General features: G+C 40.4%; 2 protein-coding genes across 5 annotated transcripts in view; one reads left to right on the top strand and one right to left on the bottom strand.

Annotated features, from left to right (window-relative positions):
- LOC125084556 (uncharacterized) overlaps positions 1-6,877 on the top strand; it is a 64,534-nt gene extending 57,657 nt beyond the window's left edge. For all 3 annotated transcript variants that reach the window (XM_047702022.1, XM_047702020.1, XM_047702024.1), the window contains one exon: positions 6,692-6,877. In XM_047702022.1, the coding sequence (XP_047557978.1) occupies positions 6,692-6,734 (43 nt within the window). In that variant the 3' untranslated portion in view covers positions 6,735-6,877. The remainder of the gene's footprint in view (positions 1-6,691) is intronic.
- Positions 1-19,930, bottom strand: part of ENTPD1 (ectonucleoside triphosphate diphosphohydrolase 1) — a 103,391-nt gene that overhangs the window by 9,181 nt on the left and 74,280 nt on the right. For both annotated transcript variants that reach the window (XM_047702026.1, XM_047702025.1), the window contains exon 8: positions 7,305-7,421. In XM_047702026.1, coding sequence (XP_047557982.1) covers positions 7,305-7,421 — 117 coding nt within the window. The remainder of the gene's footprint in view (positions 1-7,304; positions 7,422-19,930) is intronic.

Here is a 19,930-nt window from a genome sequence, read left to right as displayed (position 1 = left end):
CATGTGGCTGTCCAATTTTCCCAACACCATTTATTAAAGAGGTTGTCTTTTTTCCATTGGACATTCTTTCCTGCTTTGTCGAAGATGAGTTGACCATAGAGTTGAGGGTCTATTTCTGGGCTCTCTATTCTGTTCCATTGTACTATGTGTCTGTTTTTGTGCCAGTACCATGCTGTCTTGATGATGACAGCTTTGTAATAGAGCTTGAAGCCCGGAATTGTGATGCCACCAACTTTGGCTTTCTTTTTCAATATTGCTTTGGCTATTCGAGGTCTTTTCTGGTTCCATATAAATTTTAGGATTATTTGTTCCATTTCTTTGAAAAAAAATGGATGGTACTTTGATAGGAATTGCATTAAATGTGTAGATTGCTTTAGGTAGCATAGACATTTTCACAATATTTATTCTTCCAATCCAGGAGCATGGAACATTTTTCCATTTCTTTGTGTCTTCCTCAATTTCTTTCATGAGTACTTTATAGTTTTCAGGGTATAGATTCTTAGCCTCTTTGGTTAGGTTTATTCCTAGGTATCTTATAGTTTTGGGTGCAATTGTAAATGGGATGGACTCCTTAATTTCTCTTTCTTCTGTCTTGTTGTTGGTGTAGAGAAATGCAACTGATTTCTGTGCATTGATTTTATATCCTGACACTTTACTGAATTCCTGTACAAGTTCTAGCAGTTTGGGAGTGGAGTCTTTTGGGTTTTCCACATATAATATCATATCATCTGCAAAGAGTGATAGTTTGACTTCTTCTTTGCCAATCTGGATGCCTTTCATTTCCTTTTGTCTGATTGCTGAGGCTAGGACTTCTAGTCCTATGTTGAATAGCAGTGGTGATAATGGACATCCCTTCCATGTTCCTGACCTTAGCGGAAAAGCTTTCAGTTTTTCTCCATTGAGAATGATATTTGCGGTGGGTTTTTCATAGATGGCTTTGATAATATTGAGGTATGTGCCCTCTATCCCTACACTTTGAAGAGTTTTGATCAGGAAGGGATGCTGTACTTTATCAAATGCTTTTTCAGCATCTATGGAGAGTATCATATGGTTCTTCTTTCTTTTATTAATGTGTTGTATCACATTGATTGATTTGCAGATGTTGAACCAACCTTGCAGCCCTGGAATAAATCCCACTTGGTTGTGGTGAATAATCCTTTTAATGTACTGTTGAATCCTATTGGCTAGTATTTTGGTGAGAATTTTCGCATCTGTGTTCATCAAGGATATTGGTCTGCAGTTCTCTTTTTTGATGGGATCCTTGTCTGGTTTTGGGATCAAGGTGATGCTGGCCTCATAAAATGAGTTTGGAAGTTTTCCTTCCATTTATATTTTTTGGAACAGTTTCAGGAGAATAGGAATTAGTTCTTTAAATGTTTGGTAGAATTCCCCCTGGAAGCCGTCTGGCCCTGGGCTTTTGTTTGGAGATTTTTGATGACTGTTTCAATCTCCTTACTGCTTATGGGTCTGTTGAGGCTTTCTATTTCTTCCTGATTCAGTTGTGGTAGTTTATATGTCTCTAGGAATGCATCCATTTCTTCCAAATTGTCAAATTTGTTGGCGTAGAGTTGCTCATAGTATGTTCTTATAGTTGTCTGTATTTCTTTGGTGTTAGTTGTGTTCTCTCCTCTTTCATTCATGATTTTATTTATTTGGGTCCTTTCTCTTTTCTTTTTGATAAGTCTGGCCAGGGGTTTATCAATCTTATTAATTCTTTCAAAGAATCAGTTCCTAGTTTTGTTGATTTGTTCTATTGTTTTTTTTTTGTTTCTATTTCATTGATTTCTGCTCTGATCTTTATGATTCCTCTTCTCCTGCTGGGTTTTGGGTTTCTTTCTTGTTCTTTCTCCAGCTCCTTGAGGTGTAGGGTTAGGTTGTGTACCTGAGACCTTTCTTGTTTCTTGAGAAAGGCTTGTACCGCTATATATTTTCCTCTCAGGACTGCCTTTGTTGTGTCCCACAGATTTTGAACCGTTGTGTTTTCATTATCCTTTGTTTCCATGAATTTTTTTTCAATTCTTCTTTAATTTCCTGGTTGACCCATTCATTCTTTAGAAGGATGCTGTTTAGTCTCCATGTATTTGGGTTCTTTCCAAATTTCCTCTTGTGATTGAGCTCTAGCTTCAGAGCATTGTGGTCTGAAAATATGCAGGGAATGATCCCAATCTTTTGATACTGGTTGAGACCTGATTTAGGACCGAGGATATGATCTATTCTGGAGAATGTTCCATGTGCACTAGAGAAGAATGTGTATTCTGTTGCTTTGGGATGAAATGTTCTGAATATATCTGTGATGTCCATCTGGTCCAGTGTGTCATTTAAGGCCTTGATTTCCTTGTTGATCTTTTGCTTGGATGATCTGTCCATTTCAGTGAGGGGAGTGTTAAAGTCCCCTACTATTATTGCATTATTGTCGATGTATTTCTTTGATTTTGTTATTAATTGGTTTATATAGTTGGCTGCTCCCACGTTAGGGGCATAGATATTTAAAATTGTTAGATCTTCTTGTTGGACAGATCCTTTGAGTATGATATAGTGTCCTTCCTCATCTCTTATTATAGTCTTTGGCTTAAAATCTAATTGATCTGATATAAGGATTGCCACTCCTGCTTTCTTCTGATGTCCATTATCATGGTAAATTCTTTTCTACACCCTCACTTTAAATCTGGAGGGGTCTTCAGGTTTAAAATGAGTTTCTTGTAGGCAACATATAGATGGGTTTTGTTTTTTTATCCATTCTGATACCCTGTGTCTTTTGATTGGGGCATTTAGCCCATTAACATTCAGGGTAACTATTGAGAGATATGAATTTAGTGCCATTGTATTGCCTGTAAGGTGACTGTTATTGTATATTGTCTCTGTTCCTTTCTGATCTACTACTTTTAGGGTCTCTCTTTGCTTAGAGGACCCCTTTCAATATTTCCTGTAGAGCTGGTTTGGTGTTTGCAAATTCTTTCAGTTTTTTTTTGTCCTGGAAGCTTTTAATCTCTCCTTCTATTTTTAATGATAGCCTAGCTGGATATAGTATTCTTAGCTGCATGTTTTTCTCATTTAGTGCTCTGAATATATGATGCCAGTTCTTTCTGGCCTGCCAGGTCTCTGTGGATAAATCTGCTGCCAATCTAATATTTTTACCATTGTATGTTACAGACTTCTTTTCCTGGGCTGCTTTCAGGATTTTCTCTTTGTCACTAAGACTTGTAAATTTTACTATTAGGTGACGGGGTGTGGACCTATTCTTATTGATTTTGAGGGGGGTTCTCTGAACCGCCTGGATTTTGATGCTTGTTCCCTTTGCCATATTGGGGAAATTCTCTCCAATAATTCTCTCCAACATACCTTCTGCTCCCCTCTCTCTTTCTTCTTCTTCTGGAATCCCAATTATTCTAATATTGTTTCGTCTTATGGTGTCACTTATCTCGCGAATTCTCCCCTCATGGTCCAGTAGCTGTTTGTCCTTCTTTTGCTCAGCTTCTTTATTCTCTGTCATTTGGTCTTCTATATCGCTAATTCTTTCTTCTGCCTCATTTATCCTAGCAGTGAGAGCCTCCATTTTTTATTGCACCTCATTAATAGCTTTTTTGATTTCAACTTGGTTAGATTTTAGTTCTTTTATTTCTCCAGAAAGGGCTTTTATATCTCCTGAGAGGGTTTCTCTAATATCTTCCATGCCTTTTTCGATCCCAGCTAGAACCTTGAGAATTGTCATTCTGAACTCTAGATCTGACATATTACCAATGTCTGTATTAATTAGGTCCCTAGCCTTTGGTACTGCCTCTTGTTCTTTTTTTTTGTGGTGAATTTTTCCGCCTTGTCATTTTGTCCAGATAAGAGTATATGAAGGAGCAAGTAAAATACTAAAAGGGTGGCAACAACCCCGGAAAATATGCTTTAACCAAATCAGAAGAGATCCCAAATTGTGAGGGGGGAGAAAGGGGATAAAAAGAGGCTCAGAAAGAAAAAAAAAATTTAAAAAAGAAAACAAAGAAAAAATATAAAAAAGAAAATATATATATATATTAGATAAGCTAGTTAAAAAACGTTAAAAAAAGAAAAGGGTAAAAGTTAAAAAAAATTGGCAGAAGAAGAGAAAAAAAATTGAAAAAGGAAAAAAAATTAATTTAGCCTTGCTAAAATTCTTTAGCAAGGCTAAAGAATCATGGGGAGAAAGCAATGAGTTCCGTGCTTTGCTTTCTCCTCCTCTGGAATTCTGCCGCTCTCCTTGGTATTGAAACTGCACTCCTTGGTAGGTGAACTTGGTCCTGGCTGGGTTTCTCGTTGATCTTCTGGGGGAGGGGCCTGTTGTAGTGATTCTCAAGCGTCTTTGCCCCAGACGGAATTGCACCACCCTTACCCGGGTCCAGGCTGAGTAATCCGCTCAGGTTTGCTTTCGGGAGCTTTTGTTCCCTGAGCGCTTTCCGTAGAGTTTCGGAGGATGGGAATGAAGATGGCGGCCTCCCGGTCTCCGGCCCGGAGGAGCCGAGAGCCCGGGGCCCCACTCCTCAGTGCGCCCTCAGAGAACAGCGCCCAATGACTCCCGTCACCCTGGCCTCCGGCCGCGCTCCGAGCTGACCGAGCCTGCGACCGGTTCAAGGTAACCCCGAGTTTAGAGCTTACTCCTCGGCTCTGTCTCTGTAGCCGGCTTCCCCGTTCTAATACCTGTAAGCTCTGTGACACTCAGACACCCCCGATCTTTCTGTGACCCTGTGGAACCTGAGGCCACGCTGACCCTGTGTGGGCTTCACCCCGGTTAAGCCTCTGGAGCGATGTCCCTCAGCAGAACAGACTTTTAAAAGTCCTGATTTTGTGCCCGTTGCTCCGCGCTCGCCGGGAGCCGGCCCCTCCCCCCGCGGTCTATCTTCCCGTCTCTTTGGATTCACTTCTCCGCCAGTCCTACCTTGCAGAAAGTGGTTGATTTTCTGTTTCTAGAGTTGCTGTTCTTCTCTTCGATCTCCCATTGGATTTGTAGGTGTTTGTAATCTTTAGATAAGCTATCTAGCTGATCTCCTGCTACCTGAAGTAGTCTCAACCTGCTACTTCTCCGCCATCTTGACTCCTCCCTCACCTTCTAATTAACCAATCAGAAGACAAGCATGATATGTCCCTTTCACTCTCCTAACCTCTCCTCAGAGACCCAAGGATTGAGGGCATCCCCAAGGATTTGGAGGACATCAACAGGTGTAGTTTGCATTTTATTTCTCCTGCCAAAGCAGGGACAGGCAGCATGATATAATATGTATAAAGTATCTAGCTCACTTTTCAGCAATAAGATATGTCTAACAATTGTCAGTTCTCTCTTGGCCAAAGGTGTCTAGAAGGGACATTCCCAAACTCCAGTCACACAGGAGTAGCAGGAAAAGAGTTGCCCTAAAGAGTGTACTTGAAACCTATGCATTCCATATGGACAGACAAGGCAGTTGGGGAAAATGAACCCTAGGTCATAAGTCCCACCTTAACATCAAGGCTCTGGGTGAGGTTCTATGTCTCACTCTACAACTCCTCCCATCCCCTGCCAAAGATTACAGAATTTCTTTCAGGTGCAGGCCTTAATGAGTCTACTTCCAGGACCTCTGAGCAGCAACTCGTGGCTTATTGGAGTAGACCTGTAGGTCTACTACAGGTCTGCATATAGGCATTGCCAACCTAATGTAACCTGATGAAATTAAAAACAAACAAGCAAACAAAAAACACACACACAAAAAAAAAAAACCAGATGAGGGTAAGGAGAAAAGATGTGATAGAGCTTTCACACTGAACAAGAAGTAATTTTTCTCCCCCCAGGGACATCTGGGTGGCTCAGTCAGTGAAATGTCCAACTCTTAATTTCACGTCAGGTCTTGATCTCAGGGTCATGGGTTTGGGCCCTGCACTGGGCTCCATGCTGGGCACAAAGCCTACTTTAAAAAAAAAATTTTTTTCCCAAAAATCAGCCTAAATCTACCTCTGTCACAGGTATGCATTGGGGTTGTTTCAAGTTGTCTCAACTCCAAGATGCTCACCTTCCTCCACAGATCACTACTAGCTGCAAATGAGGCATTTCAAGGGGCTCTTTCGAAAAGCCCAGAGTCCTCTTCCTTCTTGTTCTAACTCAGACAAAATATGGAGGAATAAGTCCATACCTCCGGCTCTTGCACAACCTTCCTTCCTCTGTCAGCGCCAAGGAGGCAAGCATCCATTTCTAGTTAATTACACCTACTCAGAATGAAAGTACCACTCAAGTGTGCAACCCTGTCAACTTAAAACAGCTGCTGCTGGGCACCACCCTTAGCTGATCTGTTTTGATTAGAGTAGATCCCATACCTCTCTCCTCCCTGGAAACTTTTACCAGGTAGTACTAGATCTTCAATGACTCAGTGCCTCAGACAAGAAACATCTGTGCTTCAAATTTAAGATTAAGTAGGAGTTATCTGGGACCTAGGCACGAGAAAGGGTCTTGCCACAATGGTGTTTATAGCAGATTCTGTGAACTGCTGGTCTTCCTTGCTAATAAAACTCTGACTTGGGGTGTGGGGAGAGGAATGTGTGACAGTGTACCCAGCACCAGAGCATAGCTCACGCTGGGTCTAAGGGTCTAAGCCAGTCCTAAAATCCTGCACCCTGCTTTCGCAGCCAGTCCCAGCTAATGAGATGTCAGGCAAAGACTGCTAAGGAGTGTCTGGGGTAACTGATGCTTTCTTGTAAAATGCAACAGATGTATCTGGCTCTACCCTTCTTCTGACCTTGAACATGAGTGATCTCTGAAGCCACATCTTGTGTCTGTGAAGAAAGGAGGCCTAATGACAGAACTGAAGAAGGAACGGCTGAGACCGAGTCAAGCTGCTGACCTCACACCAGCAGCCTCGGACTGCCAGGCTTGCTCGGTATCAGGTGAGAAAAGTAAGGCTGTGGGACGCCTGGGTGGCTCGGTTGGTTGGATGACTGCCTTCGGCTCAGGTCATGATCCCGGAGTCCCGGGATCAAGTCCCGCATCGGGCTCCCAGCTCCACGGGGAGTCTGCTTCTTTCTCTGACCTTCTCCTCGCTCATGCTCTCTCTCACTGGCTCTCTCTCAAATAAATAAATAAAATCTTAAAAAAAAAAAAAAAAAGTAAGGCCGTGCTGGCTTCAGCCGGTATATGCCCAGTTATCAAGAAATGCCCATGCATGCACTCTGGGATGAGTGTGCCCTCTGGGATCCTCTAACGTCTTTGCTGGGTCTCCGTTCGGGTAGCAGGACTTGATGAGCAGACGCCCATCAGACTCCCATCCTCTGTGCCATCAAAGGCACAGAGAAATACCAAACGGTTGCCGTTTCTCATCACTTACCTCCTCCCAAGGCTGAGAACAGAACTTTTCCATAGTGTCCGTCATCTTTTCCTGTGAGGGGGTTTCCTCTGATGTAAAGTTTAAAAATTCCATGACATAGTAATAAGCCGAAAACGCCTGCAAGAAAAAATGCAGTTTTGCACTGTGTCCAACACAGAGGGACACTGATTCACTCTCCAGAAGGGTGAACCCCGGCGAAGGTGCCTGGAAACCTCTGTTGAGTACATTAATGAATCAAGTAATATTCCAGACCCAAAAGTTGTTTCGTTCCTAGAAGAGGTGTTACTTTGTTGTTGTCGCTTTACTGCTGACATGCATTTCTGAGCCACCTGGTAATTAACTGTCTCTACAATTTTAATGGAAGAGTCAGGAAGAAAGAAAAATGAGGGGAGAAAAAAAGAAAGGTTAAAAAAAAATCCCATCTTTTAAAAACTGTATTATATAGGAACTTTTAATAAATAAAAACTGGGAACGTCTATACAAAGATACTAAGAGTTGTCTCTGAATGGCAATTGTAAGGTGTTTTTTCCTTTTTATTTCTGCTTTTTTGGCCTATTTCTAAAATGTCCATGTACTTCTTTCTTTAAATAGTCAACCTTTATTTAACGTATATTTATTGAAGTCTATCATGGACTAAGCATAACTGAAAGGTTTTTTAAAATCATGATCATACGTGAGAACTACGGAAAAGAGTACAAGTGAGTAGAAAGGAAAATACTCAATTAAAATTCACAGGATAGGTGCTAGGAAGCGTTTTCTACAATACTGAATTCCATGTCTTCCCTTTCCACTCCTTTTTCTCACCCTTCAGTTGAACTTTTGTCCCCCTCCTCCACTAACCTACCCATTCCAGTGGCCACTTAAAAACAAAGTAGATCGGGGCGCCTGGGTGGCTCAGTGGGTTAAGCCTCCCCCTTCGGCTCAGGTCATGATCTCAGGGTCCTGGGATTGAGCCCCGCATGGGGCTCTCTGCTGGGCAGGGAGCCTGCTTCCCCCTCTCTCTGTGCCTGCCTCTCTGCCTACTTGTGCTCTTTCTCTGTTAAATAAATAAATAAATCTTAAAAAAAAAAGATTAAAAAAAAAAGTGGATCACATTACTCCTCGACTTAAAGCCTTCAATGACTCCTAAATATACATAGAATAAAGTCCAAACTCAACCAGGTCTCTCAAAGCCAGGCAAGCTCCAACCCTTCCCACTTTGCCAATACCACCTCCTACCACCGCACACGCCACCCTCCCAGGCCTTCCAGTCACTGCCGAGCTTTGCCTCCCTGCGGTGGCACACCTGCTCTTCCCGCTGTAGGGATTCCCTTCACCTTGACTCATGTTTTCTAATCATCCCCCTGGACTAGGACAGTGTCTTATTCCCTTTCACGGGACTCTGCTGCTTTCTTCCCTGTGGTTGCCACAGTCTAATTTGCTTTTGTTTGTGTTTCTGGTCTTCCATCTGCTTGCCCTCTAGAAGGCCACTGCCACGATGGCAGCTGAATCTGCTTGCATCGGCATGGCACCTGGCACATGGGGGGGGAGCGCTAAAGATGTGTAAGTGGCAGGAAACCGCTCTCGAATTCCTAGAGCATGGCCTTGAAGGTAGGAGACGCTAGGTGGATCTCTGTTGACTGAGAAACTGGATAAAACCAGAGACTGGATAGCTCCAGTATACATAGCCAATGCCCAGAAATGTTTCCCCCTATTAATTAAAACTACTCAAGAGTATTTTTCTCTAGTGAACTGACTGTGGGGCAAGAAGGAGAGGAGGACTTTTTAGGGTGTACTTTTAAATGTTTTATTTTTGTTGTGTAAGAGCATTTAACATGAGATCTACCCTCTTAAATTTTTAAATGTGCAATACAGTATTGTTAACTATATATAAGGACAAGATTGTACGGCTGATCTCTAGAACTGAATCATCTAGAGTAACTGAAACTTTATACCTGTTAATGAGCAATTCCCCACTCCTCCTGTCCTTAGTCACCATTCTATTCACTGAACACATGGAGTGTTTTTGCATTTGTCTTTAATTTCTTTCATCGGTGTTTTGTAGTTTTCAGTGTACAAGTCTTTCTCCTCCGTAGTTAAGGTTATTACTAAATATTTTATTCCTTTTGAGGTTCTTGCAAATGAGATTGTTTTCCTTTTAGATAGTTCCTTGTTAATGTATAGAAAAGCAACTGTTTTTTTTTTGGATGTTGATTTTGTACCCTGCAGCTTTACTAAATTCATTTATTCTAATGGGTTTCTTATTTTTCTTTTTTTAATTGAAGTATAGTTGACACACTATTTTACATCAGTTATAGGTGTACAACAGTGATTCAGTGTGTCTGTATATTATGTTAGGCCCGCCACAAGTGTAGCTCCCATCCGTCACCGTACAACACTAACACAATACTATTGACTAGATTCCCTATGCTGTACTTTTGTCCCCGTGACTTACTCATTCCATAACTAGAAGCCTGTATCTCCCATCCCGCTTCAGCCATTTTGCCCATCTCCTGCCCTCCCTCCCCTCTCACAAACACCAGTTTGTTTTCTGTATTGATGAGCCAAACAGGTTTCTTTTGCTGTGTGTGTAGACTTTAGGGTTTTCTTTATGTACAATCTTGTCATCTGTAAACAGAGACAATTTTTACTTCTTTCTTTCCGATGTGGATTCCTTTTATTTCTTCTTGCCTAATGGCTCTGGTGAGTTCTTCCAGTACTGTGCTGAATAGAAATGGTGAGATTGGGCACCCCTACCTGGCTCTTGATCTCAGAGGAAAAGCTTACAGTTATTACCACTGAGTATGATGTTGGCTGTGTGGTTTTATACCTGACTTTTATTGTACCGATACAATTTCTTTCTGTTTCTACTTTGTCAAAACTTTTTATCATAAATGAGTGTTAGACTTTATCAGATGCTTTTTCTGCATCTATGGAGGTGTTTTCATCCTTCATTCTGTTAATGTGCTGTATCACACTAATTGATTTTTATGTATGGAGCCATCATGGCATCCCAAGGATAAATCCCACTTAGTCATGGTATATTATTCTTTTAATGGACTATTGAATTCAGCTTGCCAGTGTTTTGTTGAAGATTTTGGTTGTTCCAAAGTGTGTTCTTTCATTTCCACATACTTGTGAATTTTCTGGTTTCCTTCTGCTATTTACTTCTGGGTTCGACTGTGTAGAAAAGATACCTGGTATAATTTCTGTCTTCTTACATTTGTGAGACTTGTTTTATGACCTAAGATGTGACCTGTCTTAGAGAATATTCCATGTGCACTTGAGAAGTTTATATAGTCTGCTGTTCTTGGGTGGAATGTCTGTATGTGTCTGTTAGGTCTATTTGTTTTATAGTGTGGTTCGAATCTGTGATTGTTCTATCCTGTATTGACAGTGAGGCACTGAAATCTCCTACCATTATGGCATTGCTGTCTCTTCCTCCCAGCAGTTCTGTCAATGTTTGCTTCAAAGATTCAGGTGCTCTGATTTGGGCATATATACTTATAATTAATGTATCTTCTGGATGAATTATCCCTTTATCATTCTATAATGTCCTTCTTAGCCTCATGTGACATTTCATAACTTACAGCATATTTTGTCTGATAAAAATATGACCACCCTTGTTTTCTTTTGGTTGGAACTTGCATGGAATATCTTCCATCACTTCACCTTTGGCCCATGTGAGTTCCTTAAATCTAAAGTAAGTTTCTTATGTGATATAGTTGGATCTTTAAACTTTTTGTATAGTTCGATTTTTTTTTATAACAAGCATGTCTTAAATTTTATAATAAATATTTCTTTAAATTTCATTTAGGGACATTTCAAAAGACTTTTTAATATTACTCCTTGAGCTTATTCTACCAGCAAAGGGCTTAATGACTTAAAAATCTAGAAATTCACTTGCTTTTGCTAAGGTGTGACATGTGTTTTTTAAAGAAATAAAAATTATTTTAAAAAACTTTAACAAACAGGGGCACCTGGGTGACTTAGTTAAGCATATGCCTTCAGCTCAGGTCATGATCTCAGGGTCCTGGGATGGAGCCCCACATCGGGTTCTCCACTTAGTGGCATATCTGCTTCTCCCTCTCCCTCTGTGATCGCTCTTAAATAAATAAAATCTTTAACAAAAAATTAAGAGAAAATTTGTGTAGGCAGATACAGCAAAATACTGGACTGTCAGTGGGATACATAGCTTGTCAGCACGAACTCCTTGTCTATGCCACCGCCTGCCCACAAAGCTCTGCATGCCATGGACTCTTGAAAATTCTTCCCTGACCTACAGATGTTTCCCTTTAACATCTCAGAATCCTGCTCTTCTTTATTTTTCAACATAGAAAAATTGCCCTCTTCTTTTCCTTCAAAATACATATGTGTTAAAAATTCTTATTCAAAGGTTACACATGTTTATTGTATAGAATTTAATTAGTACAAGTTAAAAATAAAAGTTACTCCTTCATCTAACCATCCCCTAGAGAAAAATACTTTTAATAATTTACTGCTTAATCCCTGCATCTATATATATGTAAAACATTAATATATATATACATATATATATATTTACCTAAATATCATATTATACACATTGTTTTATAATCCTGCTTGGTTTCACTTAATAATACAATATGGGCAAGTTTCCCTGTAGATTTTAGTTTACCCTATTAAATGACTATAAAATATTATTATTTATGGATATATCATGATTTATGTAATCTCCTATACATGAATATTTAGGCTTTCTAATATTTCACTATTATAAATAATGCTACAATGTATTTGTATCTTTGTACCTTTCCTTGAGATGATTTCCTTGGAGTAAAATGATTGGTCAGAAGGCAAATATATTTTGCGAGTAGAAATATGCACTAAAAGACATGAACAAGAGTGTTCATAAAATAGTACATAATATCCTCAAACTGGAAACAACTAAAATGTCCATTAACTATAGAATGGATAGATAAATTTTAGTGTGTCCATGCAAAGGAATACTCCATTGCAATGAAGGAAAGAGCTACTGTTAAACACGACAACATACATAAATCTTAGATAATACTGAGTGAAAGAAGTCAGACAAAAAAGAATACATATTTTGAATCCCAAAACTGGCAACACGAATCTATCATGATAGAAGTCGGAGTAGTAGTAATCTTGAGGGGGCTTATCAACTGGGAGAGTGGATAAGGGAACAAATATCCTGTATCTTCACCCAGTTGATGGACTCCCAGGTGTTTTCCTTATAAACTATCAAGCTGTGGCCTTAAAATGTGCACACTTTACTACAAGTGTATTAGACCTAAATTTTTAAAATATCTATACATATCTCATGAGATCTTTTTTTTAAAGATATACTTGTTTATTTTAGAGAGACAGAAAAAGAGTGAGGGGAGAGCAGAGGGAGAGAATCCTCAAGCAGACTCCCCGCTGAGTGTGGAGCCTGACGTGGGGCTCGATCTCATGAACCATGAGGTCATTACCTGAGCTGAAACTAATCAGACCTACTGAGCCACCCAGGTGCCCCCTTATAAGATCTTCTTTCAAAAAGGTTGGATCACTTTATAACTGTAGGAGGTAATTTTTCCCTGAAGCTTAAAATATGTTCTATTTCCTGTGAGTCCCACAAATGTTCCTTTATATGCCCCTTAAACAGTGTTATTCATTTATTCTAAAACCCAAAATCATTTCTTTCTAAACCCCTGAACCACATCTTCATCTTCAGTCTTCCTAAAATCACCACCATTTTCCTGTACTGTAGAAATCTCTTGGGTTTACAGATCATAAACCTCAAACAAAGGCATCTAATGATCACAAAGGTGATCGGTAAGCTTAGGGGGAAAACCTTCTAAAATACCAGAGGCAAGTCTCCTGGCTGCCCACATGGAAAAACCCATTGAACTACTTTCAGGTCTCTGAACACACTTCATGCTTTCTCACCTTCAGGCTTCTGTGCATGCTGGACATCTCACTAGAATCTTCCAAATACTGACATTCTTTTACTGAGAATATACAATATTCCAGGTATTCTAGCAATTATATATCTAGCAGGCCTAAAAATGAAAAGATAAAATGTACACCACTCGTGCCTTCCAGGCCCTCGGGATGTAGCTGGGGAGACAGATATATCAACCTATAAAGACAATACCCATTCTTGCCAGCCAAATTTTGTGCAACTTTTTTTTTTAGATTTTTATTTATTTATTTGACAGAGATCTCAAGTAGGCAGGAAGGCAGAGAGTTGGGGGGAGGGGGAAACAGGCTCCCTGCTGAGCAGAGAACCAGATGTGGGGCTCGATCCCAGGACCCTGGGATCATGACCTGAGCTGAAGGCAGAGGCTTTAACCCACTGAGCCACCCAAGCACCCAATTTTGTGCAACTTTTAACCTACGCAGAATGCAATACATGCATTCCTGTTCAATTTAACTGAGCTGGTTTCAGTATCACATCTATTCTCTCTCAAATTTTTTCTTATTTTTGTGGTATCAATTACCCACTCTCCTTCCTGCTCCCCCAGCTTTAGAGCATATCCAAGGGAGCTGTTTACTTTGACATGGCTTCTAAAACTATGCTCATTAAAATCACCAATATCCTCCTAATTGGCAAAATCAACAGCCATTTTTTTTCATTCCCCCTCTTCTTTCTCTTGGCTGCACATCATGCATGCATTCATTCAACAACTATTGTCTGAACAACAACTATGTTCCAAGCAGTGACGGAAGCAGATGAAAATCCCTCCCCTCTAGTGGAAGATAGTGCAACTCAAACAAGTAACAGAGGGTATGATGGTCGGGTAAATAAGTCCTATAAAAATAAAGCCTTTTGTTACATACTCTACATACATAAGCCTTTATTCAGACTAGAGAAGCCCACAGAGTAAGCATAGCTCATTAATTTCTTCCAATCCAGATACACTTTATTTCAGGGGTCATTTTTTTCATAAGAACTGTTGCTTAGTAATACAACTGACACTCCTATCTTTATCACGTTTCCAGGGAAACAAATCCGGAAAAATAACCCAAAGCCAAGTTTGTAAGGGAAGAAAGGGGGTTTGTCAAATCATTTTTCCAAAGATCCAATCCAAAACATATTGCTAGCACTTTGGAATAAAGACTAAATGAAGCACCCATAGTCACAGAAGGGACACGTATTACAGTCTAGTCACAAGTTTTGCCCCAAACTGACTACCTGACAGGCACCCCCCGCCCATCTAACCTGGTTACTCATGCTAACTCACTTCTCTAGCATGGCCTGCCTGCTTTTATTGTTAGATATTAGGTTCGCTCTACCTTGGCAGGAAGCATCTTAGAGGCAGGCATAGGATCAGTTTCAGGGTCATTTGTCTCTGGCACATGTGTCTACATTTGCTTTCCATACTTCTAAGGAGACTGGCCTCTAACATTTGTTGGTGGCATTCAGTCCCAGCCATTGCCCTGCTTGGGCTCATGGCTCTACTTTAATCTCTACTTTCTTTTTTTTTTTTTAATTTTTTTAAATCTTTTTTTTTTTTTAATATTTTATTTATTTATTTACAGACAGAGATCACAAGTAGGCAGACAGGCAGGCAGAGAGAAAGAGGGGAAAGCAGGCTCCCCGCCGAGCAGAGAGCCCGATATGGGGCTCGATCCCAGGACCCTGAGACTGTGACCTGAGCCGAAGGCAGAGGCTTTAACCCACTGAGCCATCCAGGCGCCCCTAAATCTTTTTTTTTTTTTTAATTTATTTTCAGCATAACAGTATTCATTGTTTTTTGTACCACACCCAGTGCTCCATGCAATCCGTACCCTCTCTAATACCCATCACCTGGTTCCCCCAACCTCCCACCCCGCCACCTCTTCAAACCCTTCAGATTGTTTTTCAGAGTCCATAGTCTCTCATTGTTCACCTCCCCTTCCAATTTCCCCCAACTCCCTTCTCCTAACTACCCATGTCCTCCATGCTATTTGTTATGCTCCACAAATAAGTGAAACCATATGATAATTAACTCTCTCTGCTTGACTTATTTCACTCAGCATAATCTCTTCCAGTCCTGTCCATGTTGCTACAAAAGTTGGGTATTCATCCTTTCTGGTGGAGGCATAATACTCCATAGTGTATATGGACCACATCTTCCTTATCCATTCGTACCTTTTGTTCTAGATTAAGGGCTCTTAACATGGGGCTTAACAAGGTCCATCTCAAGGAATCATGATGTCTTTTATATTGTACGCAAAAACTTCAGAATGCCTTTACATGTCTATTTTCCTGTTTAGACAATTGTTAGCTTTCCATACATTCTCCAGAAAGTCTTGTGATCCCTTAAAGAGCTAAGAATGACTGGTCTACTGAAGACATTACACTAAGTGAAAAAAGATAAGTATATGATTCCACTTATATGAAATACCTGGAATAGTCAAATTCATAGCGACTCAAAGTAGAATGGTGATTGCCAGGGGCTGAGGGGAAAGAGGAGTGGGGAATTAGCGTTTTGTTTAATGGGTGGAGTTTGTTTGGGAAGACAAAAACGTCTTGGAGTTAGATGGTGGAAATGGATGTACAACAATGTAAAAGTATGTAATGCCACAAAACTGTACTCTTATAAGTAGTTAAGATGATAAATTTTCTATTATGCATGTTTTACCACACACACACACACACACACACACACACACACACACACAAAAGAATAGCTGGCCCAGACAGTATTTTGCTCCCAGCTGTTGCTTTGACTGTGCAGGTTATGGTTTAGAGTCCTCTCTCAAAGTAGAATCAAATGAACAACATGCAACTATAGAATAATGCCATTATATAAGGAATAGAAAAACAAAATAAATACAAACATGCCCTTCTAACGTCTGAATCAAATTTGAAGTAATGTTTTTTTTTTAAGATTTTATTTATTTATTTGACAGAGAAAAAAATCACAATTAGGCAGAGAGGCAGGCAGAGAAAGAAGGGGGGAAGCAGGCTCCCCTCTGAGCAGAGAGCCCGATGTGGGGCTTGATCCCAGGACCCTGGGATCATGACCTGAGCTGAAGGCAGAGGCTTTAACCCACTGAGCCACCCAGGCGCCCCTGAAGTAATGTTTTTAAACTCTCTCTTTTATAGATTTTTAAAAATTTCTCAGATAATAATGTTATTTTCATTTCATATTCCATATAAAATAGACTATAGAAATGACTAATTTCTCTGCAGCCACAGTAGAGAGTAAGTCATAGAATTAGAATCAAGAGCGGATCCTGCTTGCTGTCTGAGCTGGGAATGTGTCCATTTATCTTTCTTTCTTGGACAGTTGTGCTCCAGAGTAAGGTCATCTCTTTCTCTTCCTCTGCTCCAGAACCAGCCCATTCATACTCATATTCATATTTATTTTTTCATTTTATCTGTCAGTCTTTCTCAAAGTGTTCCATGTGTCGAGGCCTGATGGTTTTCCTGTCTGTATATGCTCTTCAGAAACCCACTCACTTGAGTTTAATATCTAATCTGGCCTCTTAAATCCCTTGGAAAGGTCTCTTCTAGGGTGGAATATTCCTTACACTAACATGCATTAGAATTTAATCAAGAAAAATTAAGTGTTAACGGGATGGGTTGGTGAGGTTTAGGATGAATATTTTTTTCCTTGATTTATTTATATTATGTAATGAAAAAGAAACCTTAGCCCTATTCAGAATGCTTCTATTTTTTTTTTTTTAGGATTTTTATTTATTTGACAGAGAGGGTAAGAAAGAAAGAGCACAAGCAGGGTGAGCAACAGGCAGAGGGAGAAGCAGGCTCCCGGTTGAGCAGGGAGCCCAACATGGGACTCAGTCCCAGGACCACAGGATCATGGCCCAAGTTGAAAGCAGACGCTTAACCGACTGAGCCACCCAGGTGCCCCCAAAGGTGATTCTCAAGGGAAATGCTGACTCAGTTCTAAGAATCCATGACCTTGTCTTTAGGTACTGGGGAGATGCCCTATGCCGTATACTACTGAGATCAAAATCTGTGATCAGCTTTTTAATTTCCAAATTAGGGATTAATCTTACTATATAAACCTTTACTTGATTGGTGTCTATAACCTGTGGGCCCATATTTAAGCAGCAACTGAGAATAGTAACACTCTAGGCCATCGTTAGAGAACATAGAGCCTCAAAAGTTCAGCTCCTCATCTTCCAGTTTCCAGCTTAGATAATTAATATTTATGGAAGACGACCTGAAAGATGTATGTCTCCCCTTTTCCAGCCACTCTGAATTCTTTCTTTCTATCAGGTTGAGCATCTATCAAAGACCTCTCCTGCCTTAGTCCATCACAGAATTGCTATGACTGAGTTGGCTTTTTAATATTATGCCTCTAGGTTACAGTTGCTATAAGAAATTGCTATTTTAAGAAATATGGTCGAAGACATTGTCTAATAAAAGCTCCTTTGTAAAATATCCTTGAGAATCAATTTCAGAATATCTCTGCTTTGCCCTGGGACTGGGTATGCTACACGTAATGAAAACTATATTTGATTATGTCTTATTTTTTCCCCTTGGCTACTAGGAAGCTCAGAGCTAAATACACACACACATACACATGCAAGTATATGTATACCTATGGAAACAAACAAGTTTTTAATGTTCTTTAATTCCAGTTCGCTCTTGAATTTGTTTTATATTCTTTCTTGTTTATATAAGTGATATGATGTGATCTTTTAAAATTTTCCTAAATTACCTCATAAATAATTCCCTGCAGATGTTCCCTTTTCCTTTTGGGTGTTTCTAATTTGCCTACAAATTGGATTCTGCCTAGCAACCAATGTAGCCAAACTAAGACAAATGACAGCTTTTTATACTCTATTTACAGAGTAAGAATTAAATCACCAGTGCTGAATGCAACTTGGCAAATAGTCCCTCCCTAAAAAGCTGTGGCTTGGGAACACCTAGGCTAACTGGTCCTGGAAATAATTGGAATGCAACTGCATTTTTGTTTTGCAAATAGTTATGCTTCCAGACACAGGACTGGGTGGTGGGAACTTCTGCAGGTATAACAGCCTAGAGAAAGGACTGTTAGGAGAAAGAACTCACCTTACTAAGGACTCACCTTGTGCTAGGGTATGTTAGCTTTCTGCTATTGGCAGTGATATGCTGGAGGTGGCTCTTTCCCACTCACAAGAGCTAGCTGTTAAAATTTGAAGAGTTTTGTGAGCCCGCTGATGTTATGTTGATTAAACTAGACCATGGTAGGAGTACTTATACCACATAAACTGGCAAATGTCACAAAGCAGCCCCTACATCCCAGAGAGCTGGTTGGTAGACACTTACCAGTCTGCTACCACTGATTGGCTTATCACTCACAACTAGCAATGAGATAGGCACTTCTGTCCTCATTCTATAAATGAGGAAATAGGCTCAAAAAATCTTTAGACTTTAGGGAGAAATTACAGAGGAAAAAACAAGTTTTGTAACAGAAACTGACAAAGCAGGAATAGGTACAGGTATCATGCTAACCCTAAGGGCTATATTCAGAGGAAAAAGATCCTATTCAGGGGAAAGCAATGAGCTAATCCAAGAAGATTGTCAAGCTGAGGTTCAGAAGGCTGTGAGGAGACCAATTTCAGTGAGGGACTAAGAGACCAAACAAAGGCATCCCAGGGGAGCTCAAGCCTCCTTCACCCCTTCCAACTCCACCTCTCCCTACCTAGGTTGGAGGAATCACTTTCAAAGGCAAGAAATTCCACTACTGCCATCCTCAACAGAAAGGGTTTGCTCAAGCTTGAAGACAGGAATTGACTATGTTTCCCAGGAAGTGAAATGTTAAAAAGTCAATACACAACAGTATTTTTCCTTTCCTTCAGAGGTACTTCCTATCAGGGACTAGAATGAAAAGGGCCCTTGGCTGTCCCAGCACCCCTAGCCACCTTCCTCCCTTTCATGGCCCCCTCTTCTATCATCCAACAGATTCAAGGCAAGGGCATGGCCCAAAAAAGTCCAGTATGGGCAACCAGTGCCAGCTTAGGTAAAGGGCATCCAGGTGAGGTTCTAGTTGGTTCTGAACTTAGGTTTAGAGCTAAATAGTCACCAAGTATTACTCTGCCAGGCATTATCCTGGCATGTTATTTCCCTCAGGAACCTCGAGGCGAGGAGTAACTGTGGTCTGGGCCATGGTAAAGGTAAGCCTGGATCAACGGTGCCGCCCATTGTTGTTTTCCCAGAGATGATAGGAATGAAGAGCTCATATAGTTCTCAAGTGGCAAAGCCAGATTTTAAACCAGGTACAATTACTACAAGGCCTGTACTCTATTCAGGGATCTCTTTCTGTGACAATGGGCTGAGCCAGGAGACTTGGGAGAAACCTCGCCTTCTGGGGTCCCATAGGAAAGTTGAACCTCCCTTCACATGCTGTTTTCTGAAAAAGGGAGAAAGAGTGTGAAGGCAGACAAAAGCCTTTGTTTCTATGTATGATATCTTAAGTAATTAAAAAGATAATGCATATATGTTATTTAGTCTGTAACTGGCTCTTGATTGGTGGTAGAGAATTTTGCAATATTCTGCTAAACTATGATTATAATAATGCTTTGTCTCCAGGGCCAAAATATGAAATTTGAATTATGAGTAGATTAAGGGGTACCTCGTCTACCTCTGCTCAAATATTTTATCTTATGCTAGAGTAATTAAGAAGGACGTGGAGCTGGGATTCAAAGAGCCCCCCAGCTGT

The sequence above is a fragment of the Lutra lutra genome, chromosome 14, assembly GCF_902655055.1.
Source record: "Lutra lutra chromosome 14, mLutLut1.2, whole genome shotgun sequence".
NCBI classification, from domain to species: Eukaryota; Metazoa; Chordata; class Mammalia; order Carnivora; family Mustelidae; genus Lutra; species Lutra lutra.
This window is presented reverse-complemented; position numbering and strand designations above follow the sequence as displayed.